This window comes from Mercenaria mercenaria, chromosome 1 (genome assembly GCF_021730395.1).
Source record: "Mercenaria mercenaria strain notata chromosome 1, MADL_Memer_1, whole genome shotgun sequence".
In the NCBI taxonomy this organism is placed as follows: domain Eukaryota; kingdom Metazoa; phylum Mollusca; class Bivalvia; order Venerida; family Veneridae; genus Mercenaria; species Mercenaria mercenaria.
This window is the reverse complement of record NC_069361.1, coordinates 34,968,207-34,996,096: the sequence shown is the minus strand read 5'-3', so window position 1 is coordinate 34,996,096 and position 27,890 is coordinate 34,968,207. Positions and strand designations below refer to the sequence as shown.

The 27,890-nt window shown below is 34.0% G+C and overlaps 2 protein-coding genes across 2 annotated transcripts in view; both read right to left on the bottom strand.

Annotated features, from left to right (window-relative positions):
- Positions 1 to 11: 11 nt before the first annotated feature.
- Positions 12 to 6,733, bottom strand: LOC123523787 (uncharacterized). The gene is made up of 4 exons (XM_045301447.2): positions 6,636 to 6,733; positions 5,970 to 6,092; positions 4,885 to 5,048; positions 12 to 3,618 (listed from the first exon to the last, which is right to left on the bottom strand). The coding sequence occupies exons 1-4, from the start codon at positions 6,731 to 6,733 to the stop codon at positions 3,512 to 3,514; spliced, it is 492 nt and encodes a 163-aa protein (XP_045157382.1). The 3' UTR covers positions 12 to 3,511.
- Positions 6,734 to 8,228: 1,495 nt separating this feature from the next.
- LOC123523795 (uncharacterized) overlaps positions 8,229 to 27,890 on the bottom strand; it is a 44,028-nt gene continuing 24,366 nt past the window's right edge. The window contains exons 7-15 of the mRNA XM_045301459.2: positions 27,165 to 27,269; positions 15,382 to 15,508; positions 14,685 to 14,886; positions 14,177 to 14,321; positions 12,332 to 12,496; positions 10,475 to 10,539; positions 9,443 to 9,524; positions 9,074 to 9,143; positions 8,229 to 8,468 (exon numbers count right to left, since the gene is read on the bottom strand). Of these exons, the coding sequence (XP_045157394.2) occupies positions 8,229 to 8,468; positions 9,074 to 9,143; positions 9,443 to 9,524; positions 10,475 to 10,539; positions 12,332 to 12,496; positions 14,177 to 14,321; positions 14,685 to 14,886; positions 15,382 to 15,508; positions 27,165 to 27,269 (1,201 nt within the window). The remainder of the gene's footprint in view (positions 8,469 to 9,073; positions 9,144 to 9,442; positions 9,525 to 10,474; positions 10,540 to 12,331; positions 12,497 to 14,176; positions 14,322 to 14,684; positions 14,887 to 15,381; positions 15,509 to 27,164; positions 27,270 to 27,890) is intronic.

Below are 27,890 nucleotides of genomic sequence, written 5' to 3'. Positions count from 1 at the left end.
GATTAGTTTCTATATTTGAACACTTCATGCGTATTATGTCAAAAACAGGTACAACTTGAGTTGATTTACAACGACATGTTACCAGTTTCCATTTTTAAGTATCGTTTGAAGGCTTTATCTATAAGTCGCTTAGAATGCAACAGTTGTTGCTTCTGGCGGATAAACACATGGTACTGACAGAATGTGAGTTTAATCATATCTTATAGCCTACATAGAAATGTATCGGGTTTATACAAAACAGAACGCCCATTTTCATACTGTACTGCAGTGACCATTATCAGCTGAGAAATAGTCACAGAATTCCTTATACTGTCAACATGATGCCAGTGTATATATACAACCAAATGACTTATGTGAAAAACTATGATACGATAACGAAAGTAAGTGACGTTAATGTGTTGCAATAACTATTTCTATAACTATGTGAGGTTGTATGACAAAGGTTAGTGACGTGCGGTGATTTCTTCGGTGAAATAAATGTTCCACCGGCATGGTTGGTTGTATAAAAAGTATGAGTAATATTCTGTAGTGCTATTAATGTATTTTTGACATATTAGATGACCGTATGACACAAGTGGCACATTCTGTTGTGAAGTGAGTGCTTTTCTGAAACGTTTTGTAAACGGCGTGTTATAAAGTGAAACAAATGTTAAACCGACATACTGCATTCTAAAACAGAAGTAAGACTCGTCCTTAAGCCGCAAGCTTGGTATCTTGACTTTCTGAATTATATGTAAAAATCAATTACAATAACTTTAAAACAGTTAATGAAAGTAAAAGAAATATTTACATAACCAATTAAAAAGTACGATGAAAACGAACAATATAAAATGATAACAAAATATAAATAGAGAATGAAAGACTAAACATAAAGCAATTACAGTTTCCGCAAAATTAATGCTAGATATCACCATACATTTGACTTAAGTATATAGAAACTGTTCTTTTTTTAAATATTCCATCGACTTGAAATTTACGATTAATTTCAATAAAGATCAATAAATATCAGTTCTTATAAGGTTGTGTCTTTAAAGACCCACCACATCCCGGTAAGCTACTCACTTACACTTCGTATAATTATTCTGATAATACTGGTACTGATGATAAACCCGGACAGATGATAAAGTCGACCACCTTGGAAATATTCGATTGCAATCGGTTATTCATAAAATTGAACACACCATCTAACAGTTTCCACTTACAACACCAACTGGTGTAAACAAAAACAAAATTGGTAAATATTCTGTATAAATAAACGACTTACATAAATTTGTATAAAAAATATTTATCCAAAATTACTGGGGAAGAGGGTGTTTTTTGCGCATGCTCACTGTCGAAACATGAAGGCCTGACATTTGGTAACTTTTCATTACTTGATCAGGAATGACTGTTGCAGCTTTTTGGGGAAAGTTTCAATATAATAATACCAAGAAAATTTTGTAAATGACAAAGTGTTCGAATTTATCATCAGTCAACGTTCATACAGTCCCCTTTTTACATACCCCTTTCAGGGCCTCACTTCGTGTGAGTTTGTTTACTAAATATAAATTTGAATTATGTAAAGTTTTCAGGAAAGGTTAAGCTTTATTTTGATACTGACCGTTGATTACAATTTGCAGAAATAAAAAAGTTACAGGTAAAATACCTCATTTTCTGTTCGGGTTTATCATCAGTACCAGTACAGGTGTAATCTCATGCAATCTCTTTTAAGTATATTTTCCAGTTTCAAAAACACATCTGGTTAAATATCTTACACTAAGGAAACAAAGTGTGGTATATACTTTACTGAGTACATACTGCTACATTAATTCAACAAAAAAATATTAGACATTAAACACATTATCTTGGCTTCCTATATGTCACAGACAATTTGTTACTGTATAAGCAAAATAGATTATTGTATTTCTCAAGTTTTCAATGCAAATCATGTACAATAAGCAACATGGAAGTACAAAAGAATACATCTGATGGGTCTTTTAACACATTCACAAAGTCACCTACTTAATGTACCATATTACTATATTTCAAAACAATAGCGTAACCATTATGATGAATTGTGATAACAGACGAAAAAAGAAAACAAGTATTAAAATAAAATTAACAAATGTTACTTAAGTGTACTGTCATCAAAGATTTATGAAATACAGGCATGTATTTCAGTTTCAAGATATTGGCCAATAAACTATAAAAATCTCTATGAAATTAAGTGAAGTAAAGCGCCTTAAACACTTCTTTTATGGTGTATAAAATTGGTATTCTATATTGGTTTTCCCAAATATTTAATTCCGATATTTACTAAGTTTGTTAGTTGTCTGCATCATGTACATGTACACACTTTATATAACAAATATGTGAATACAGTAAAACAGTAAAACAACAATCCCTCGAGGTTGCAATGGGATTAGAAAAATTACCCAGTTAACAAAGGTTTTGTGCAATCAAAGGTTGCGATATAAATAGCTCGAGTGAGTTGGGAGGCTTGGGCAACCGATGCTATGTCGAGCGGTGTTTCACTGTTACGATATCAATTATGTACATACCAAACTGTTATGATCAAGATGCTTTAAAATTAAAAACGAGTCTAGTGACATACTTTTAGGCGTTAGTGGCAATATACCATCTTATAAGGTAAACTTCAGTAAACTTATTACAGGCAACCAGTCACCTATATTTTCAGAACATAGCAGAAGCTGTGCTTCCCTTGTGTATATCACCATTTAATATGTATGCCACCTTCACAAGCTTGTATTGCTTTTACGTAGACTTGTAACTTACAACAAGCAAACTCACGTTCGTATGCAGAACAAAATGTTAAAGTTTTACACTCAAGATTTGTCTATTTAGATCTGAGTCATAAAAGGCAACATCTACATCGTAATAGATAGTGTTAAATTTTAGTATTGACTCACAATTGTAAAAGTGGATACAAAATGGAGAAAATGCTGTCATGATACTATGTATGAAAATAAGCTAAGCTTTTAAATTAAATCATTCCTGAAAAGACATTGAAAAGGCACAATCTTTAATACAAATAAATTGCAAAGCCTTAATTTTCTTTTTGTTCAAACACCACGATTGAATTTGGGTTCTGACACGCTTTCATCATAGTTATTTGATAATATTATCACAAAGTTTCCAAACCTATACTAAAATTATTGGCAGCCATTGACTCCGAAACATCGACTTTAAATAGGTTCATATATAATTATGCAATACAAGCCTAACCATTGACAAATTTGCCAAAATATGAGATAGAATACAAAATATATAATTGAGTCGCGTCATGAGAAAACCAACATAGTGCGTTTGCGACCAGCATGGATCCAGACCAGCCTGCGCTTCACAGTCAGGATCCATTTTGTTCGCTTTCAAAGCCTATTGCAATTAGAGGAAAAGTCAGCGGCATGGATCCTGACCAGACTGAGCGGATGCGCAGGTTGGTTTTGATCCATGCTGGTCGCAAACGCACTATGTTGGTTTTCTCATGGTGAGGCTCAATTGTAATCGTTTACTATGTAAGACTCAGCATTCTTATTTTTTGGTAGTCTGTGTCCACGTTGTTCAAGTCAGCTTCCAGCTCGAATAGTTGCTGTAAAAGCAGTTCCGTCTTTGTCCAACCTGAAAAAAGTCCTTAAGTAAACAATTTCTTTTTATCTTTTTTCATTCTTTTTCATGCGAAATTAAGGGCAAAATCTAGGGGTATAATAATTTTTGTTTTATTAGGTCTGTGTCGAAATAAAGTTTTGCCGGATTTCATTTTTAACATTGTTTTCAAATTGACGCCATCTTGTTTTTGAGAACAACTGCTCAAGACAAAAAATTAATTTATGCAACAATCGAGTCTAGAGGATTTTTATAAACTAGCTTTTATTAGGCACGTAACACCGTCACAAAAATGTATATTAGCAATTACCACAAGAAAATTTATAACGGAATCGCTCAAAGAAATGGAAGCTGATCATCCAGATCCTTTAGGAAGAATTTCAGATCTCTGTAGTTAAAGCAAGATATAATGCACATGGAAAGGAATATTATCAAATCGAATCGTAGATGAAACGATTATCTACTTTTTTCTGTCAAGCGGTGTTATATGTACGGCCTGTTGATAAGTTTAACCCAGTTCTAACGTTTGATTGGTGGAAATGGGTATCCGCCATGTAACTGAACTTCGAATTAAACGTCACTTGGCAGGAAATCCAAGTTATTTCATCATGTTTAGCAGTACACAGAACTCGGGTACAAAACATCAGGTAAGTCTTATTTTTTTCTCTTTTAATTTATTATGTTAGGGATTTTTAAGAACTATTTCAGTTCAAATAACCAAAGACGCTGTGTTGGCCACATGCATTAGTGGTAAACTAATTTTTTAAGTGTTGTTTATGGCAAACACATAACTAGTTTGTGAATAATGTTTTTAATCGGACGGTACGTACAGCAGAACATTAAACAATAGGTTACTGTCTTTATAAATCTAGATTATTTAGGTTCGTCTACGAATAAATAAAAGTCTCGGCTAAAGCCTCGACTTTTACATTTCTAATAAATTTAAATTTATTAGACAGTAACCTAATATTCTCTATGTCACTACATACAGTCCATAAAATAAACAAACGTGTCTGTAAACATGGACGGTCCAACCGGAAGGGGAAGAAGCATTTTATAGAAATATTTCATTGGCAAAATACAATACATATCCGTAGCTCTGACAAACCTATAAACCGGGCCAGTCTATTTTATAAATACAACACGGTTGACCCATTTAAACGAGTTGCAGATGCTTTACTTTATATTCAAGGCTCATCAGTATAATACAAAATACCAAAACATATAGCATTATAGTAATAATACATAATTATTAGAAACCCATAAATTTGAATTACGTACCACGTTTCTTCATATGAAATCTTATTCCATCGTATCTTGATAGGTTTGGTTTCAGATGTCCCTTATGTCTCATAGTCAGTTTTCTAAACATACTTTTAGTGTGGAACATTTCCCCGCCATTTTCCTCTGTTTTCTTCTTTTCTTCTTCAGTTATTTCCATACCCCTAAATATAGACATAAATATACAAATTTGTAGAAAGCATGTTGGTGTTTCAAACAGTTTGTATTCAAATTTAGATTGTATTAAAATTTTGGACGAAATCTCGATATCTTCTTTTTTAATTACCCGGGCTTCTTTTTGCTTGAAAAATCATTTCCTCGTATTGTTGCTCTATGGGTTTTTTTTTCACACGAGCTACAAAGTATGACATATATTGTTAGAACTTTACTTTTTTAGCTTGTTCTCTGACCCATCTTTATAATCTGTTTGGAATTTTAATCCCTTACATGGCTGCAAGTTTAATAAAGGATGGTCATTACTTGAAATTTCGGGAAGTGTCCATAGTCGTTTTGACAACCTGTATCTAGATTTAGATTGAACCGTGACTGTCTGAATTGATATTACTTTGTTACCAAGCAGACCTTTGGTTATTTTTTAGTACAAGTCAAAATATGATAGGGCTGTTATAGCATTAGCTTAATCTGGGGTGCTGTATTCGGCTAAAATGGATTTTGTCAGGGCGCCGAGTGTGAACCTTGCAAAATCCACGACAGCCAAATACGAAATTCCAGACCTAGCTACTGTTACGATGACCTTTTTATTACATACCCTCACCTTTTTGTTTGTTGTGTTGTTGTCGAACGAAATCTTTAATGTTTATCCATGTTTCTTTTTAACTGAGTGTAGCGTTTTGTATGCGTTATCTTTAAAACTTTGATATGTCATGCATATTAAATAAAGGTAGCTCAAGTGCATGCAAAACAAAAGGTACAATACGGATTTTTTTTCTGCCTGCTCGTATTAACTTGTGAAATATAAGCCGTTTGTTTACAGAAATTATGTAGATGATGATAAATGAACGTATTGTAAAGAAAAATGTGAAACAACCTAATGGTATATATACGAAGCAATAGCAGATTCTTACGTTTCGTCGTCAATGCCTAGGTTCAGCTTCTTTATCGTCATCTCAACCTGGGTATCAAGATAGCCTTTCTTGGAAAATGTATACTCATACATAAACATATCCAAAATAAATGCAGTCACAATACTGAAAAATAAAGAACATCAAATACTACATTATAATACTGTGAACAGTATCGCGATGCATTTATCGATAGGATTTAAAAATACAATGTAATAATAAAGTCTACAAGTCATCGTAGAGCAAACATGTTTCACACCACTGAGCGATGGTCATGTACATGTACACACGTCCAGTGCGCACATTACGACAAATACATAACAAATCAAATGGTATTTTGAAGTGTTCACATAATGAGTCGACTGTCATTTTTGACACATTATAATGCAGTTATTGCTCCTTAATGTCGATGTATAACTTTTACTTACCTTACAATTTTATAATATCATTTAATACAAGAAACGATGTGTTTTGATTCTTATTTCATATCTTTAAAACGTTATAAAATTGTCAAAATACTGACTTATTCAGTAACAGGTATAATAGTAGAAAGGGTATTAAAAGGTCCGAGAAGAACATGCTGTATAAATACGAGGTACCCAGCTGTTCACATTAACTTTATAACCTGTATCAAACCTGCAGACGTAAGTAAGTAATTTAATGCCTTACTTCATAACAACAACTGCTACACAGAGATGAAAGCTCATGAAGTATACCCTCGCAGCTTGACTCGTGACAAGAACAAACCCTTCACATATCAGTGTCATTGTTAAGGAAAAATATCAAATATCAAATATCAAGCTATTTCTCACATATTCAGGCAATCTATCTTCTTATATTGCAAGAGGTAATGATCGTTTGCGGTAGATGGTTAGACTATACTTTGTTGAACAAGATTGGTTCAAATTTTAATGCTACATGAAGAAACTAGCGTTATTCCTAATAAAGTGCCTACTACATACTCACGTTGTTCTGTTCGTGTCATCGTTGAGTCGCTTCTTTGCCCTATTTACTGAAAAGGCAAACAGAGCGCGGTAATACGATGCGTAGACGCGAAGGTACGATCCGTTTGCGCGATAATACGATGCGTAGACGCGACGGTACGATCCGTTTGCGCGATAATACGATGTGAAAATACCTGAAAAACGCGATATTAAGACCATAATTTTTCATTGTTTTTTTCGGATTTTCACATTGTAGTATCTCCCCTTCACCCCAGAAGTAAGAGTGTTCGACATTAACATCACCCTTTCGCATCGTAATATCGTAATTTCGAGTGAACGATATAGTGTCAATACGATACGAAAACTGCCACCCTGATGTCGTGTCTTCGCATTTTATTATTGCGCTAACACATGGTATTACACATGGTATTATCGCAGTGTCACCCCTTTCCTGTCTATAGCGTGAAGCAGCGAAACATCGATTGCATCAATGAAACAAGAATGTAAATGAAACCACGAAGCGATGCTGTTATCATACCCTTATATCTGATATATTGACATTTAGTTTCGTTAAAACAATAAAATGAAACGCAATTTAATAGATCTATATTTTTGACATTTTTGAAATATTATCAGGGGCACCAGGTGCTTATTACAGTGAATGTAATCCAATTCCAAAGCCGACGCTATATTCAGAATAATGAAAAAACGATATTAGAAACTGACTGTATCAGAGACTTTATAAAAGTTGGTAAAATATTCCGATACTGAAAGGCTTTTAACATTATCTATAAATATACTTAAAAACTCAAACACATACTAAACGTTTTGGGCAAAATCCTTCATAAAAGCTGAAGGACATTTACAGATATCATCACTTATTAACACAAATATGTTGTTGAGAACATACTAAAATTGTAAAAAAAAAATGGAACAGATAATTTTTATTCATTTTACAAACTATTCCACTTTTAGAAAGTAAAAACAAAAAAAAAGTTTAAAATTTGTTTTTATTCAAAAGACATGCCATGTTTGTTTGTGTAGTTTTTGGCTTTTCAAAATTTAGATGACGTAAAATATGTAAAATGATAAAATTAAACTATTTTGTTTACAAATTGATATGTTACTTACAACAGAATTTTCGTATGGACAGAGATGTAGTAAATGTACTTTCAGAATTCTGATACAGCTTATATATTTCGGGGTGTTAGATGTTTCGTTATGTGTATTTTCTGCGCAACAACTTCACTTTTAAGGAATGAAGTCGCGCTCTTCCAGTTGAAACCATTTTTTCAACTTCGGTGCTACTGTAATGTTATCACATGAAAAGGATATCATGCCAATTGTTTCCAATGAGCAAAGATGCAAGGACTACAAATGAGTTCAAGATATCATTGAAATTGATCTTGCAATAGCCGTTAGCAGTAAAAAGGCTTCCGTTCAGTGCAGGATTGTCGCAGTATACTGCTCGTTCTGTAGCGTTTGGTGCATCTCCGAGAAATTCAATCTTCCCCGCAAATATTTCCATCCCAATGATTGCGAAACAGTAGAAAACAATCTAAAAAAGAAGAAGGATTGATCAACAATTAAATTTCTAAAAGTTAAGGCAAAACTCCAACAAACTTTTGTAAGTTACAGCTTTTAACTTTTTTAAAAATTTTACATCCCAAAATGTTCTTAACATTAACTTCATGAATAATTTACATAAGGATGCACCCTTAAGCAGTCCTCACTTCTTCTTTAGGTAGTGAATCCGTAATGACACTCGGCATGTGTCGTGTGATTACGTAACCCTCGTTTAGACGATTCGGAATTCTTCGGACATATATATAGCTCAACGTTTACATGGTTTTTCGTAAAAGTCGATGAATGCCGAAACCATGTATAGAAAATACGTAACATACTTAGGGTCAATACCGGCCACTGACACTTACGTTTAAATCTATTTAAACTTCGTCATAAATGAGCTTCGTTTTACATGCCAAGAGAACAGTATATTAAGTCAATTAGTTTCTACTACTTCCCGAATAATGGAATTGTCTTAATCTCATATAACTTAAAACACCTACATTATAATGAAATTGACGATGTATGTTAATTATTATCTCCCTTTATCTATTAATTTAAAACAGAATGCAATTGTAATAAACGTGTTTTTCTTACAAACAATATTCCGCAGTAGGTAAATATGGAAAATGAAACGTTGAAAACAGCATCGAAAATAATTCGAAACCTGCGGGGGAAAAAGAAAAAAAAGGTGTTAAAAAGCTATCACGCTCATTTTACTTAATACCTATCATGTTAATAATTTGAAATAACGTTAAATTCCAGGTGAAACGCCGGTCATTTAATGTACCCATCTATCAATGAATATATTGAAAATTTCTTAAAACTGAAAACAGGTAAGGAAAAATTTGAATAAAAATGTCTATGTTTACTAAATTGATACATACTCTAAATTTATGATACTAGTTAAACTAATTCAATGTAAGGCTTATGAAGAAAGAATAATTATAATTTTCATTGTTTTACCTTTCGAATTCTATGAGGCATCGGAGAATTCTGAAGATTCTGAACACATTAAGCACGCTGAGGATTTCTGAATTCGTGCTACCTGAAATTATATGCAAATGTATAATAAAAATTATATATGAATGAGTCGGACAAGTTAGAAACGAAAGAAGCATTAAGGTAATAAGTAAAAACATTTTGGATACTTGATTTGGTACAAGTCGGGTAAGGTCATGGCTAATAACAAAATGCATTTGTTGTTTTTTTCTGTTGCCATTTTTCAACAGCTGCTTTGATTTAAGGCAGTTAACTTCAGTTCGTCTTCGATAAGTAATAACAAAATCTATACAATAGTAAGACGCAACAAAGTAGAATAATTGTTGAGTCTGTTCATGCGAGGTTATGAGAATTGAAACACGTCTTCTTCACCAGAAGCTCGACTCCATGACCTTAAAGAACTACAACAACTCTTAAGTCGTTTTTATGCAGATAACATTTGAGCCGCGCCATGAGAAAACCAACATAATGCATTTGCGACCAGCATGGATCCAGACCAGCCTGCGCATCTGCGCAGTCTGGTCAGGATCCATACTGTTCGCTTTCAAAGCCTATTGAAATTAGAGAAACTGTTAGCGAACATCATGGATCCTGACCAGACTGCGCGGATGCGCAGGCTGGTCTGGGGTCTGGATCCATGCTGGTGGCAAACGCACTATGAGGGTTTTCTCACGGCGCGGCTCATTTTGACAACTCTTTGCATTGGAACAAAGTATTAAACAAACTTTTTTGTTCTATTCATATTTATTTTCAATTGGAAATGGCATTTTTCAAATTGTTACTGACAACATTTATCCTGTTTTAACATAAACTTTCTTTTGTTCGTCGACAAAATGTCCTATAAAGTCGAAGGATAAAGGTTCTGTACCAGTTTCCGTAATACCTGAAACTACTTATCACACAATTGTTATTATAACTTCAGTCTGTAAAGTCAACAAAAGCTACTTATAACAAATCTGTTACATAAGGTCAGTCTCCTAAAGTCAAAAGACATACCTGCTGTACCAGTTTCGGTTACAACCAAAACTACTAATGACAAAATTGTTATGATAACGTCAGTCCTGTGAATCAAAAAGAAATAAAAAGAAGAAATATATATATATGCAGAAGTGTAAGTTAACTGTTTTATATAGAAAATGTTAGGCACATTCTTTTTGAAAGCGTGACAATCTAAACAAAAAGACATTAAATTGCCGATTCAAATATATTTCTTACACTGTACAATGTAGCTTTAAATGTAACCACTTTTCTTCGAGTTTCGTAAGCCTTTGCTTCAATCTAGTTCAAATAGACTTTAAATTGCGTGTAGCAAACTTAGGTAGCCGACATCCGTTTGATTGCTCATGTTTGATATTTGTCAATATCTTCATACTCTTCTGTTAAAGGCACTGACTTCCAAATTTTGGCTAAAAATGATCTTTCTTTAAAGCTGAAGTTTGGTCATATTATGAACATTAGTATATTAGCATTTATTTCTAAACTGTCTTAAAAAAGTTATATCAAAAGAAAAAAGACGCCTGCGTCGGGAATCGAACCCGGACTGCCGCGGCAGTAAAGAACTTTTCCGCTGTCGTTACCAATACCAGTATGGAGGACTTTGTTGTTAGTGTGTGTTTATAATTATGGCAATTGACCTCGAGTTAAGCGTTACAAACGCTTTTTGATTTTTACTGTAAAAATTAGTAAAAACAACTAATTCTCATGAGTTTCTATAACATATAGCCTGCCAGTAATTAAGTTTCAAAGCATTCTTAAGAAATATAGCATTAATTTCATGATTTCTAAAAAATATTTTGTCGTACGATCTGGAGGCCAAAGCCTTTAAGTAGTGAACAGTGTTATTAAGATTAATTGCAAATAAATGTATCAAATTATTCAAGACATTCCGTTCGGGGTTTAGCTGTATTTCAGAAAATATGTTATGCACATAGGCTAATATATATGTTGATATCCTTATTATAGCATTGAATATTATGCAATTATTACCTTGTAGATAGGTCTTAATGAGGATTAAACGACATTGAAAAAGACCGAGATCGTAGTCACGTGTTCAAAGTCGATAAAATCCTCATACCTACCTAACCTAAAAGGTAACAATGATTTATCATTAAATGTCACTTGAGAAAAAGAGTAATCAAATCCAAATATTTGCAGCGATTTGTTCCTTTTAATAGTGTTCAGTTTTAAATTATAACATCATATTGCTATGATGTCAAACTGACGTCACTACTGACGTTCAATACGTGTCTCCGGCTCCGCCTACATGCCAATACGACTTTATATCATTAATCAACTGACTATAGTCAGACCAGTTGAAACGAATGTAATATAAAAAAGATAGTACTGATAGCTCTCTGATTCATCTCTGTATATAAAACATGAAAAAGCTAACATTTACATTAAAACAATTTATTCAAACACATTACTGAAAACCAATAGCCCTTCAATTTATCTAAAGGTTTGTTAGTTTACATTATACTTTATCATTTTGACCTCATTCAGTAGATGCATCAATGAATACTTCCCGTAATGACATTAATGACATTAAAAGGCATTATTTCAATCCATTGTTGCCACGTACAATATAAAAATCTGATAGAGATTTTACACTGTTTTGTCAAAAAAAAAGCTTATATATTATTTTCTTAAATGCTCCTTTACAGTTATGTAAACAAGATACTTGACTATAAATCTAAGTTTCGTTATTCAATACATTTTTTTTCTTTAGAAACTAAATCATATCTGTGTACACAAACATATTCTGTTATTTACAATAATAATTATGATCTGGAAAGGCAACAGTCCTTAAAAGAGTATAATAGAAAGTGTTTTTACACAGAATTATTTTCTTACCAGTTTTGAAAATTGTAGAAATATCTTTTGGTACCGAAAGTATACCACTTTAAAGCAATTTCTAATACATACAAAGCCAGAAAGAACCAGTCGGCATCGTCGACATTGAGACATAATAGTACTACATTGATAGCCACAATGCCGTCATAGGCTAAACTGAAATATCTGAAAAGGAAAACAAGCTGATACAAAGAATCGAACCCATGCCGACACGACGACATCGCTTAACACTGGCTTTTCAATCCGTTACAAAATTATATCACAGAATATAAATACACCAAACAGCTTTTGTTCTTTATTCTGTATAAGACTGACACACTTTAAATGACCACAGCACACACTAGCCTGTAACTTAAGTGTCTAAATGACCACTGTCAGTGCTGAAAAAAACAATCAAATGAAAAGTGAGGATCATGTAAGATGCAAGAGGAATACTTTCAATCAGTAAAAAAGTGCAAAGAAGCTATAAATGGGACCCATGATTTTAGTAGTGGTGTATGACATAATTTTCCCTACATAATTTTAAATTGAAACCATTTTATCATGAAAACGCTACCAAAATGCAAGGCATAAACCTCTCGTTTGATGTAAGTAAGAATGGTTTGCAGGGCAAAAGCATTCAGAACAATTTAGTTTTGATGTATTAATGTTTCGAGTGTTTTCTGCTTATGGCAATATTTGCGTAAAATTTGCAAATTCTGAATTGTGTTGAACAATACAGATGCTTACAGAAATTGATATTGAAATTTTACACGTTCCGTAAGCTTGTCTAACTGTGAAATCTCAGTTTCTTTATTATCACGATTTTATCAATACTATTGTACAGAGAATTCTATACGATCTATACAATGTTACGGCAATAAAACAGGAATTATGATATTTGTAATTTCATGATGTTCAGACATTAGACGCTATTTCACCTGTAGCACGCAAAAATCAATCTGAATCAGGTCATTATTTTGCCGCTAGGATCCATTGTTATAAAGCAGAGTTTACAGCAAGAAAACGAGACTAAAATATTTAACAACAAGAGCTGTCACTACACTGTGATCTGACATATGCTCCTGAAGTGTATCGGCCTTTCGCCGCTTACCTACATATTACAACATATACTATAAATATTACAGTTTGACACTTTCTAATATATAATATTGAACAAATGTTGGTACTTTTCGAAAAAAGAGCAAATTTGCAATTTCTAAAGGCAACAATAAAAAGAAGAATGACGACAAAAAATAAATTCTGAAAGAATGCAGTTTATTCGTTTTGTTAAGATCCCATTTCTCAGTTTTAGTAAAATTGAACTTGCCATATACCTACATTCTTAGTTTGAAGCTAATGTCTCGCAGGGATGAGCCGAACATATGAAGAGGAAACAGGCGGAAGGACGGTTCATTTAAGATATACCGTTCCTGGGAACTGCAGGAGAGGGGGCAAAAATGAAAATTCGTAAATATTAAAAAGCAAAACCGAAGATACATAGGTAACACCGATAAAAATCTTATGTTCGTCTAACATAGCGTTGTTAAACTTTAAGGAAGACCAATGTTAAGGCTTTGCAACCAAAATGAGTCCACACCACCCTGCACATTCGAGCGGTCTGATCTTGATACTGTTCTTTTATTAGTTCTATGCAAGTGCTGAAACTGATGAGCAAACAGTATGAATTACAGTTTTCTGGATTCCTACCGATCGCAGTCCTAACGTCGGTTTTCGCACAGCGGCGCTCAATTTTGTACTTAGAACAAGCATAAGGGATTCTCAGCACGATACGTTCTTATTGATAATGTCTTTGAATTATCGTTTACAGCATAAAATATCAATATAAAATATCAAATGACTTACATCGAATCAACCATTTTTCTCAGATTTTTACTCAGTTTTGATTTGTAGATCTTTTTAAAGTGCAGTTCCATGAAATTTTTCCTCTCTGATACAACTGATATAGGAACATTCAACAAATCGGCAATATTAAGAAACTGCTGTCGACCTGTAAAAAGTTTGTATTTTGCAATTTAGTTTTTCTTATAAGAATGTAAACACATGAGTTAGCATCAATGCAATAAAATTGGTATAGATATTGCTTGATTTGTTTTGAAAAAAAGTTTTCTAAATTTCTATGGGCTGAAAGTTTACGCAAATACATTCCGATAAAAATCTAAATTTGTCATAAGATTAAAACAAAAAAGCATAATAACTTAATTCAACAGTTCAATCTACCACCCCTTTATATCGTTAGACTAATTTATGTTATAATTAAAATTTGATTCTTGCAATATTAAAAACGAAATTCTCAAAAAAATCCTGTTACATAATTAGTGGACCAAATAACAGGGACAATTATATTGCATACTTATAAACCCGGATCTGTCAGTATCCAGGACCATCATAAGAAGATCAATTTGATGGTTAGTTTTTCCGGGATGTGCCAGCCTGATGAGCCTTTTCCACGTCTTGTATGTCACCATTTCGTTGCCATCTACATTTATTTTAATGACTTCGAATGCTTGATGTAAAATTTTTCTTTTCATATGTGCTGAATGTTTTATCTGATCCTGCAGTATGTATAAAACTTCTGTACATGTTCATCTCCGCGTTCTCAATTTATTCTATTTGGATGTAATGCAATGTTACAGTTCGTTTTCCCCTACCTACCCTAACTACTCGTAATATATTCTGCTGTTTTTCTTCTTCTTTTCTTAAACTTTTAAGCACACGGACTATGAATTTGCAAGCACTTAACATTAATCATTATTCTTTTGTAGAAGGCCCTGACCTGAATTTAGAGCTCAATAAACTTTCATGCTGCGGGAAGTATATAAACATTTTTGATACAATTAGAAATATTTATGGCTCTTCAGAAGTTTTTCATCATTGCTTTTACAAAGAGAATAATGAGTATTGGAAGTGGTATTCATAAAATATTTCATCTGCATGATTGATAGCTATACAACTGTACTAAAACCATTATAACTGTGTATATAATTTGATATCAACACTGAAAAGCCTCACTTTGCGTGACAATTAATGTAACTTTACTGTATATTTACCTTCATATTTTCTCTGTAGCTGTTGTAGGTAACAGCAAGCAGTATGTTCAACATGAGATATAGGCACAATATGATATACACAGTGAAAAACAGACAATACCAGCGATTTTTGTCATATGCAGGCATCCTGAAATAATAAAATATAAATTATATTTGCTCTATCATATGTAAAAGTATGTATTTCAACCAGATTCCGGAAACTAGGTTTAATGTTGATGTCGGCTGTTGTTAATACCTGTTTTATCTGACCCCCTTCTGAACCGATAGATAGGATTGTGCCGGATAGAGCAATTTGCTGGTTAAACAAGGGTTTTCAGTGTACCATGTGCTCTTTGAGTTAATGCAACTTAAAATGGCATGTACATATGTACACACAAAATTCTTGTTATCACATGCTGTTTTCATCCATATCCAGTAATGATTAACATACCTTCAAAATGCATCCTTGAATTTGTGAATTTCCGAAAGCATGCTGTATTTACTCAAATTTTCTGCTGAGGGTAAGCAATTTGCAATATTAAACCAATAATGATTAAGTTTATTTATTTGTGGAAACCGATCACATTTAAGATGCTTAACGGACGTCGCGTGTCGGTTAAGAAGGTGTGAAGTAAGACCTGTACAAACTGGGGCGACTGAAGTAATCCGATAACAGGAAGGTCATGTCTGGTTAAACAGACTAATATAGAATTTAGAGGCATTAAATGCGGTCCAGGTGATCTGACTGGAGCAATCTTCGTAGAGGACAACTACCACGTGCTTGGTTTATAAAACAAAACTTGATATCTGGAAAAAAGAAGCCACTGAATTTGATCAATGCTCCTCTGATCAAACAATAAAGATTAAAAGGGCCATGATAAGAGGGATTAGATCATTGGATCCAGAGACTGGGAATCTAAAAACGCCTTGACTTCTAGGTGTAACAATGGCCTTTAAACTAGGGTTCTGAAATATATATCCGACAAATTGTCTTGTTATCGGAAATATGTGTGCCAAGTAATATGAAAGTCCGTTAATGGATGGCTGAGTTACTTAACAGGGTATTAAATCAAAGTAAATCTTTGACCATCAAATATAACACTTACTTTGAGCTAGTGGTCTGAATGTTATGCATGGCACGTTGTCAAAATATGAGAAAGTAATATTATAATCTCTTGGCCAATGATTAGAGTTTTAGATCGGATACGAAACATGCTCGGTTAAAACCATGTTAACATTTAACATTCAAGGTTTGCCTTGACATTTAATGTTGGGGTCTAAATGTTGCTCATGACATGTCATCTCATTATCATCTTATTATCTCATCTGATGCAAAGTAATATTAAATTCCCTGGGTAGATTGTAGAGACACGGAACAGGCAGGATCAATTGCCTGTTGACCTTTGATCTTCGCGTGTGACATTGACCGTTGAACTAGGGGCCTGGGTTTTGTGGACAGGCGGATTAGAAGATGAATAGATTGCAGGAAAACAGTCCTACAGTGCCCGATACTTGTTTTAAACTATTAGAATACTAATAACAACTTCTGGAGAGCCCAGAACTGTCATTGGTGAAGCTAATTATTCCGTTTAAGCAATAATAAGATTTCTATATTATGAAGTAACGTTTTTATATAAAGTCTTGCTAAAAATGTACTCAGAATAAGTCTTCAATCATCATCATTCAACATTATGTCATCAGAAGAAAGACTGGTCTGAATAATTATTTTAACCAGCAGTCATACGCTATAGATTTGAATGTTCTTAGCGTATAATGTTGTATTTTTGTGGAAGTACAGCAAGTTCATATAGTATTATATCCTTTCCGCGGCCGTAACGTAATAAAACGTATCAGCGTCTAATGGCTCTTTAATGCTTCCTTAGAATCAACATTTATTACACGAAACTTATTTTGAAAATATTTCTGAAATGTCTATGTCTGCGGAAAATATCGGAAATATCATCCGAGGCATATACTGACACTTTTAGACAACATCGAAAAGGACCTTCTGAACGACTTGACGAAAATAAATCTCCATATACCCTTATTCCGTTACGGACCCATCTGGGATTTTTGTTTATTCCGAGTGCAAATATTGTTTCATAGATGAAAAGCTGACATGTCGTGCTAAAGTCCAGGAGGTAGCTTCAAATTGTTAGAAAATGATGAAATTGACTCCTCATTAACAACAAAAAAAATGTCCACGCGATTACATTTTGACGGGGTGACACGTGCGCGTAAACCCTGGCTATTGACCAATGCAAATACGACTTTCGTTTACAAGTTAAGCCTGTGTACTTTTATTGTCTTTACTTCAGAGAAAAGTTGGAGGTCATCTGATGTCATTTTCTGTGTTGACATAAACATACGTATGCCTGACGAAATTGTATAAAAATGTGCTTGCCGTCCTAAAGATATATGATCATATTACGTTTTACACGAGTCAGTTCAGCCAATTTTATCTTCTTCTCAATCTTTGAAAATAGTTAAAAAATACATATACATTTCTTTATTTTATCACATGATCATTTTCAAGGTTATATCATGTAAACCATTTCATAAGTAACATGCATATCGAATAAAGTGTTTTATGAGAAATTAGTACGTTACCGAACAGACAAATAAACCTAGATACGGAAATTAATCCTTATGATTTGAGAAGAAGCATTTGCCAAAAGCGATTTTACAGTTTCAATGCTTGTCTGCACAAAAAATTTGGAAACATTATTTAAGTCCATGACCACTGTACTGGACGTAATACAACTAAAACAATGAGTGGTCATTTCGTCCAGAAATAAGGAGCCATTGTCACATGATCTCTTTCGACCATTAAGGAATTAAGTTTAAATTGAAAAACAAATGTAGATATATTTAACCAATAGCGTTATATTTTATATGCAATTATAATAGTCTGACATTTTACGACCATCTAGTATTTCCCATATTGATACATCTTAATTTGAATTAAATTTATCAGGCAAAATATACCAATAAGATATTTTAACCAACATAAGATAGTTTCATTATCAAGCAGACATCCTTGAAATATGACTTTTAGATATTATTTTAGACTACAGTTAGTTACTTCAGACAATATAATTATCTCATTTACTTTGAAAATGGTATTTTCTAAAAGAAGCTTTGGGAATTTATTAGCCATCCATTCTCAATTTAATGAACATTATTGAAGCGTAATTTCATCTGTATGAGTAAATGAGGTAAAAGACTGTACACACTTAATTCTTACGCAGAAGGAGGCAATGAGAAATAACACTAGGACAGCTGTATTCAGAGGTCCCCGCAGAACAAAAACAGTTTTCAATGTGTCATTGTTGTCTTTGTATCTCAGTGTCGTTGCAGACACTGTGACATGTCACGAAATTTGCAGTTAAAATAGATTGCTTTACTACCTCAGGTATGATTCGTAACCTGAAAGGTATGAATTTTTTCTAGTTATTTGCACAGATATTAATTTACTGAATCTCAATGGATGACACTGTTCAATTTTCAATAACAGGTATGCATTTCAGAAAGTTCTATCGAATCTCAAAGACTGCAAACTCAATTAAAACAAGCAAATTCGATGAATTGGTATCCCCCGCCGAAAGGGTTTGTGGTGAGGAACGGCAAAACAGTATATCCGCCAAAACGTTAAGGATGTTACTAAGAGGCAAATTATTTCATTAGTCAAAATCAATTTAACAGAAAATGAATGCTATTTTTGGTTGGGGGTGGTGGGGATGCGTGGGGTGCGGGGGCAGCGGGGGTGACTGGGTGAGAGTACAAAACATCATATGTTGATTATAAATATTGATGGAAAATTAAAGATTAAAAAAAATGGGGGGGGGGTGGTAGGGTGGGGGGGGCGTGGTGATGAATGCTTGGGTGGTGGGCATGACTGGGTGAAGGAGTGAGGTGGGGGAATGGGGGGGGGGGGGGGGGAGGGAGAGGGGGTGAAACCAAGGCAAGGTGGTGACCAGGTGTGGGTACACAACTTCACATGTTTATAATAAATGTTCATGGAAAAGAATGAAAGACGTTTAATGAAATTCTACCAAATGGTTGGTTTGTAATGTACAATCTGTAGATTTTTAAACAATTAAAGGGCAATAACTCTAAGGAAAATTGACCAATTAAAAAAATATGACAGACATCGAAGTATGTTGGTTCATATTTATTTCAAGTTTCATGAAATTCTACCAGCTTGTTACTGAGAAATTGCTGCAGACGTGGATTTTTCATTAAATCAAGGGCAATAACTCTAAGGGAAATTGACCAATCAAAATCAAAAACTTGACGGGCATCATCGCGATATGTTGGTTCATATTTATTTCAAGTTTCATGAAATTCTACCGGCTAGTTACTGAGATATGGCTGCGGAAGGACGCACGGACGCACGGACGGACAACGCCATTTCAATACCCCCCTCCCGATTTCATCGGCGGGGGATAACTAGGCTAGGCGCTGAAAATCCAATTAGTTCTTAACAATAAAATCCAATTAATTCTTAACAATGGATGGATTTGTAACAACACTTAGTCCCTGAAGGAAAGAATCACAATCAAAATAATGTTTGCTTTTCTCCTTCATGTGTCATTTAAAATTATCTCTATTATTTCATTTTCCTTCTCTCTCCCAAGGCGATGCATTAATAGACGTAAAAAAAGAAATTGAAATCAAACAAGAATGTATCAAAGACTCGTACAAAGCAGCTTAGAATATAATCAATTTGTTCAAATGAAAGTGACTGGACCGAAATGTCACGAATAATTTCTAATTTTAAATCTTTATCTAAGAAACATTCTTTAGTCCAATACAAAAGAAAATTGCTTACTGTTTTAAATTCAATGTAAATAATATATAATAGTAACCTTCAGTTTTTGTGAAGTTTGGTGATATATTTTTCATTGCATTTTCGGTGAAAGTGGAACAGCTTAGAATGACTTGCTTCCCATGACAACGCATAATCGGCGGAGTTGCTCTTTAATCGGTTATTATTTGAACTCGACTCTATTGTTCTCAATGACATGTATATCAGAAATAATGTCAATGTGCAGCAAGACATCCAGCCAACGTGCACAAAAATTATGGCATCACTTGGACAGCGGAAGTGGATGTAAATAACGTTTAAAATGAGTATCTCAGTGCTGTTTATACGTAAAGCAGGGAAAATCGAGCGGTTACTAAGTTCTATAAATATCTTTTTGCAAACACCATCATATTTGTAAATATATATTAATGAATTAGACTCCACCCCCAATCTATGACTCTGACGGTCCGTCCACAGAGTCACAAGCAACGACTATTCAAAATCGGCGTGATTGAGTTAGAATCTATTTCAGTTTTTCTTTATATATGAATATTAGCACATTTAATATCGAAAAGAAAATTATTTCTGAATAGCAAATTTACCCTTGTACTTGTTTTTGTGTAATACGCTATATGTCATATGATATTATTAGCACTTCGCTATGGCGTACCATTTGGGTCGAAAGTTTCCAGGTACCACAGGTAGTAATAAAGTTATACATGCAGGTATAAATTTATAACTGCGGGTATAAATTTGAAATGTATCCGAGGGTATAAAAACTGTACCCGCGGGTACAATTGTATACATGCAGGTATAATTTTATACCCACAGATATAAAAATTGTACCCGCGGGTATAAAATTGTACCCGCGATATAAAATTATACCCGCAGGTACAAAATTATACCCGCGGGTATAAAAATTGTATCTGCAGGTATAATTTTGTACCCGTAGGTATAATTTTATACCCGCAGGTATACTTTTGTACCCGCGGGTATAAAAATTATACCTACGGCTATAAATAATACCCGCGGGTACAAAATTATATCCGCAGGTATAAAATTTATACCCGCGGGTATAAAAATTGTACCTACGGGGAATAATTGTATACCCGCAGTTACACTTTTATACCCGCGGGTACAATTTTATACCCGCGTGTACAATTTGTATACCCGCGGGCATAAAATTGTACCCGCGGGTATAGAAGTATATCTGCGGGTATAAAAATTTTACCACCAACAACAACAACAACAACAAACTTTATTAGCAATATCGACATAACATGTCTTTGGCTGATGAACAGATAAAACTATAATAAATAACTAGATCTACATGCACATGAGTAAACATTACAATTATATGTATAATAAAAGAAATTCATATCAATGGTCTTAACTATAACGTTTCTGCCCTTAATTTATATGACTCGTTGATAAATTTACAAATATTTATTACAGTTTTTCTTTTTCTTGACCTCATTAATCTGTTGAATTTTTGCATAGTAGGCCATGAAAGATGTGGTATGTATTTTGATCGAATATTGGAATATTTGCAGCAAGTCATCAAAAAATGATATTCTGATTCTACGACATTATGATTACAATTTCTACAAATTCTATTAGCTCTATCGGTACCAACATATCTTCTTGTTTCTATAGCCAGGCTGTGTGCTGAAAGACGAAAACATGTAAGCAACTTTCTAAGATAGTCATTTTCTACAATATCAAGATAAGGCTCATATCTAAATTCGATTTTGAATTCTGAATAATAATCAAGTTTTGCCATATTGTTGATATCAAAGTGCCAGTTTTGCTTAAATTGGTCTCGGAGACGATTCTGTAACATAGGAAAATAATTTATATTTTCATTAATGTTGACCCACAAATTGCTATAACCTAAGTCATTCAATAATGATTTCACATGTTTAGCCCAATTTAAACATCTTGGGGAGTCAATATTATTACACTGCATAATAAAAACATGGTACATAAGTGAATTTTTATTATTCATCAGTTTCATCCAGTACTTCAAAACTCTTTCCTTACACAGTATAGACAAAGAATATCTTCCTAATTCACCAAGAACAGCCATATTAGGAGTTTGGGGTTTAACCCCAAGTATTTTTTTGCAAAATTTCAAGTGAACCCTATCTATAGATTTGGTATCATATACACCCCATATCTCTGAGCAGTAGAATAAAATTGGTTCAACCATGCGATCAAATAATAAAAGCTTAGTTTTCAGATCAAATTTAAGTCTAGAAAAGATTGAATATAAACCATTTATTGCTTTGAGGGCCTGGTCGGACAAAGATTTAATTGCCTCCGCCATTGATCCATTACTACTAAACTTTACCCCGAGGTAACAAAAAGAGTCTACGATTTCTAACGGTTCATTATTAATACACCATTGGTAATTTTCTACTTTTCTTCGTTTTCTAAAGATACATATTTTTGTTTTATTAATATTGATCTTTAATCCCCATTTAACGGAATATACATATAAACTATCTAATTGAGCTTGGAGGCTTTGTTTGTTCGTAGTAAAAAGGACCATGTCGTCTGCAAATAACAACATATAAATACAAAGTTGAATTAAATCAGTTTCAGTCAGGGAATTAAAATCAAGGTTTGATGTTACATCGTTAACGAAAAGAATAAAAAGTATCGGCGAGAGTGGTTCCCCTTGTTTCAAGCCAAGCGACACCTCGAAAAAATCAGACATATTTGAGAAAACCTTAATACAGGCTGATACATGTTCATAAACTGATGTTAACATTTTAATCATTTTACTACTCACGCCAATGTCAAGTAGTTTATACCACAATATTTCTCTGTCGATAGTATCAAAGGCCTTTTCATAATCTATAAAAGCACAATATAGTATTTCATTGGCTGACAAAAGTTTCTGAATAATACTGTGGAGGATGAATACACAGTCAGAAGTACTTCTATTATTACGAAATCCAAACTGTACATCACTGAATATAGATTGACTCTCACACCAGTTATTTAGTCTGCCACGTAAAATAAGAGAACAAATCTTTGCCATTGTACTTATAAGGGATATGCCTCTATAATTACTAGGGTCAGGCATTGTATTTCTACGAGTTTATCCATATCATTAGATATATTAGGGATGAAATTACTCTCAACCTTCCTGTTAAGAATTTCAGAAAAATATGAAGCAAACTGGGCTGCATCAATTTGTGATGATTTTGCATTTTTCAAATTTCTGTATGTATTGACTTTGCTCCAAAATTGTTTTGGGAAAGTTTTGCTCAAGTCGTAAAAATTTCTTTTTTCTTTCGAGAAATATTTAAATTTGGCTTTTCTTTTGGCGTCAGAAAAATGTTTTCTACTTTCTAAGAATGCAAACTTATTGACTAAAGAAGAGTCTAACTTGAATTTTCTCTTGGCATTAAAAAATCTTGCCTTAGCAGCTCTGCAGTTATCATCAAACCATTTACTTTTACGCTTATTTGTTTTTGGTCTAACTTTAAAAGTTTTTCCAAATACCTTATTTGTACATTCATATATGGTTTCAGTAAACGAAGTAATATTAGAGTCAAGGTCACCCACATCATTTACAATATTGTAAGTGATGTTTTCAAATACATCTCTGCTCCTCTCTAATACATTTGTTAATTGATCTTTAATGCTAGCGTCCCATACAATTTTAGTGCTTTGAACGCATTTATTATCTAACGGTGTGCACAGGTTATTTTGACATATAATATCAAAAGATATAGGACAATGGTCAGAGTATTCATTCATATCTAAAATTGACATATTCGAAATATTCTCACAATTGCGGTAATTGGTGATTAAATAATCCACTACACTAGAACCAGTTCTGTTCCTGTTTAAGCAGTGATACGTAAACTCTCCCGGCTCCAAACGCCCGTTAGCTATAACAAGTCCGTGCTCTTTACATAAATTAATCAATTTATGGCCAAATGAATTTACCCTTTCATCACTAGAATTTCTGCATTCGATTGTTAAACCTTCATTTTGCGGCAAATCTAAAAATCTATCAAGGTTAATATTTTCTATAAAGTCCCACAAATTTCCCGTTCTACAGTTCAAATCACCTGTCAAAAACACCTCGCCTAGGGCACTATATCGCAAAATGTCATCACTTAACGAATCGAAAAAGTCATATTCATATATACACGAGTTTTCATTTCTATATACAGGCGATTCCTCCGGTGGAATGTAGCACGCGCAGAAATACAATTCTTTTTCCTCATTTGATTGAATACATTTCAGTTTAAACCATAGTATACCGTTACGATTAACTTTTATTAACTCAGTACTACTATTTAATGACTCTTTTATATAGACCACAATACCTCCGCTATGCCTTTTTGCTTTTTTATTCGTCTTTGGTCCCGGGCAATTAAAGCAGTCGTACCCTTTCAAATTAATATTTGTAACGTTAGAGTTCCATGTCTCGCTAAATATTAAGATGTCATACTTCCAAATAAAGCATAAAAATTCTTCGTCATTTAATTTACTCGCCAAGCCCTGTACATTCCACTGGAGGAAAGAAATTGTCTGTTCATTTTGTTCCTAGCCATCATTAGTGGAAGTGCTATCTGAGTCCATGTTGCTGCGGTGATTTCCATTTAGATGCTGCTGACTGTAATTTCGCCGTCTATCCTTAATGACAAGTCGATCATATGAGAGCACAGCATTTTTTCCCTCCTGTCTGGCTTTCACCAGTTCCGGTACCAGTTGCCGGCGTCGCTCCTGTATAGCCTTAGGGAAATGATCGCTCACCCTGTAATCCGTATTTTTCATTTTATCGAAAACGGCTTGCTTAACTGTTAATTTGTCAGGGTAGAAATTGAACTTAGCAACAATAGGTCTCGTTTTGCCATTTGAGTATTTCCCTAGGCGATGCGCACGATCCAGTTTAATCGTTGTTGATGCATTTTCAATGCCAAGGTTATCTTCACAAAATGATAACAGTTTTGCTGAACAGTTTTCGGCCATTCTATCATCAACACTCTGTGCCTCTTTAAATCCAAAAAACAATAACCTATTACCTACGGGTATAAAATTATACCTACGGGTATACAATTATAACCGCAGTTACAATTTTTATACCCGTAGGTATAATTTTTATACCCGCGGGTATAATTTTGTACCCGCGGTACAATTTTATACCCGCAGGTATAATTTTGTACCCACGGGTATAATTTTGTACCCGCGGGTATAATTTTTATACCCGCGGGTACAATTTTATACCTGCGGGTATAAAATTGTACCCGCGGGTATAAAAGTATACCTGTGGGTTTAAAAATTATACCTACGGGTATAAGATTATAACTACGGGTATACAATTATACCCGCAGGTACAATTTTTATACCCGTAGGTATAATTTTTATACCCGCGGGTACAATTATATACCTGCGGGTATAAAATTGTACCCGGGGGTATAAAAGTATACCTGCGGGTATAAAAATTATTCCTACGGGTATAAAATTATACCTACGGGTATACAATTATACCCGCAGGTACAATTTTTATACCCGTAGGTATAATTTTTATACCCGCGGGTATAATTTTGTACCTGCGGGTATAATTTTATACCTGCGGTGTAAAATTATACCCGCAGGTATAAAAATTATACCAACGGGTATAAAATTATACACCGCTGGTATAAAATTATACCCGCGGGTAAATATTTTTATACCCGCGGGTACATTTCCAATTTATACCCGCAGGTATAAATTTATACCTGCAGGTATAATTTTATTACTACCTGTGGTACCAGGAAACTTTCGACCCAAATGGTACGCCATACTTCGCAGTACCTGAAGTCACCCACTGACCTATATTATCGGCATGTTTTCCTCCATTGGTGACGTCACCGCTTTATTACGTCACTGTTGGCGTATTTCATTCACCGTCATACCACGGTACTGGATAAGAGTAAATGGGGAGAACACCCTCTCGGACTAATTTAAGTGTACTAGCGTATTATTAGTTGTATTTTTACAAGGATTTAACATCATATTACAACATTTGAAAACAAGTCTATTTTTATATCTTCTCGTGTGCTTGTCCTTTCATGAACATGCGGCATAAAGTGTGTTGGACAAATCGAGCATGACTTTAAACTGTGATAAATGCCGTATGTTTAGACATATTTTGGCTGTTTTAGACGTTTTATGCAGTGCATGCAAAAGAATGTTTTTGTTCACGAGATAAATGTATTATCTACAGCTAATTAAAATATTTCTTCCGTTTCCTGTACTCTACAGCTTATTACTTATGTTTGTATGTGAAGCACTAACGATTATGCCTGTTTAAAATGTGGCCGATTCGGACGTGCTATCAGACTAAAATAGTATGAAAGTGTTAATTACGTCACGAGTTGGACTGGACTCCACCGTAATATTCGTTCATCCATGTTCTCCAAGTTTACCAAATGTCTTGCAGATGGCCAAGGATTGGTAAAGGACAACAAAGAACAAGGAGAAAGCAGTGTGTCGCCGTAAACGTCAATCTAAGGCGTCTTGGATAAAGACCGACTGCACAAGGTGCGCAACTTGTTTGTGATGGTTAACAGACATGTTGATACTGTTTAAAGTAATTCAGTCGAACAAAAGATACTAGGTACTGTTTGTCCATTAAAATAAAATTAGTTACAAATATAAATCATTGCAAAGATATAGGAAGAATCATGCTAGAGACAGAGCGTCATTAACATCATTGAAATATAATCATCATGCACTGAGTTCCTGTAAGTCATAGTTTTGCAAAACAAGATTACTCATGACAGCGATACTCTATTCACACAGTGAAGCAAAAATTTAGCATTTTCAAGTCCAAATCTAATTTATAACTTAAAACACTGATGAATTCGTCTCAGGGATAGCGTCATTTGTGCATATTTTGAGGTACGGAGCATGAAACTGTATATCTTTAAATTTTGACAAATTGTACAGTTGTATAGACTGTGGTATAAAAAAAATAACTTACATGACATCTGGGTTATTTGCGGTTGTAACTAGGATATACAATTGCCAGAAACTCTCCAAATAATTTTTGAAGTACTCGCTTCCATCAGGAAACTTCATGTCTCCCCTGTAAATGATTTATATAGTCCTTTTAATACTAACGAATGAAAAGAAAATCAAACAAAACTGGAAAAGCCATAATATCATAAGACAAGGTATTATCGTTACCCTAGTGGGGTTCGAATCAAAGTCCACCGGGTTGAGCGGCTGATACCTAAACCACACTTGAACATCGCTCTGGAGGTTCAGGTCAAATGGTATAGATAATTTTTCGCAATTAAAATATTTCTAGGGGGCTTCCGTTGTCGAGTGGTTAAGGCCGCTGACTTTAAATCATTAGCCCCTCATCGATGTGGATTCGAGCCTCGCTCGGGGCGTTGAAATCTTCATGTGAGGAAGCCATCAAGCTGGCTTATGGAAGGTCGGTGGTTCTACCCAGGTGCCCACTCGTGAAGAAATAATGCATGGAGGGGTATTATGGGTCTTCCTCCACCATCAAAGCTGGAAAGTCGTCATATGACCTATAGCTGTGCCGGTGCGACGTTTAACCCAACAAAATAAATAAGTAAATAAGTGAAATAAAATATTTTAAAAATTTTAGACGTGGATCTCACGGGGAGTTTTTTTTATAATAAATACAATTTTGATCATAACATTGAAACGGTCAAAGAAGTTTTCAATGTCCAAA

What these genes read in the sequence shown, in the direction of transcription:
- LOC123523787 (XM_045301447.2), bottom strand. Translation starts at nt 6,733, where the DNA reads ATGACACTGATATGTGAAGGGTTTGTTCTTGTCACGAGTCAAGCTGCG. An exon ending in GTAGCAGTTGTTGTTATGAA is followed by an intron (nt 6,093 to 6,635) that starts GTAAGGCATTAA and finishes TTTATTTTTCAG; the next exon opens with TATTGTGACTGCATTTATTT. An exon ending in CTAGGCATTGACGACGAAAC is followed by an intron (nt 5,049 to 5,969) that starts GTAAGAATCTGC and finishes GTCTATATTTAG; the next exon opens with GGGTATGGAAATAACTGAAG.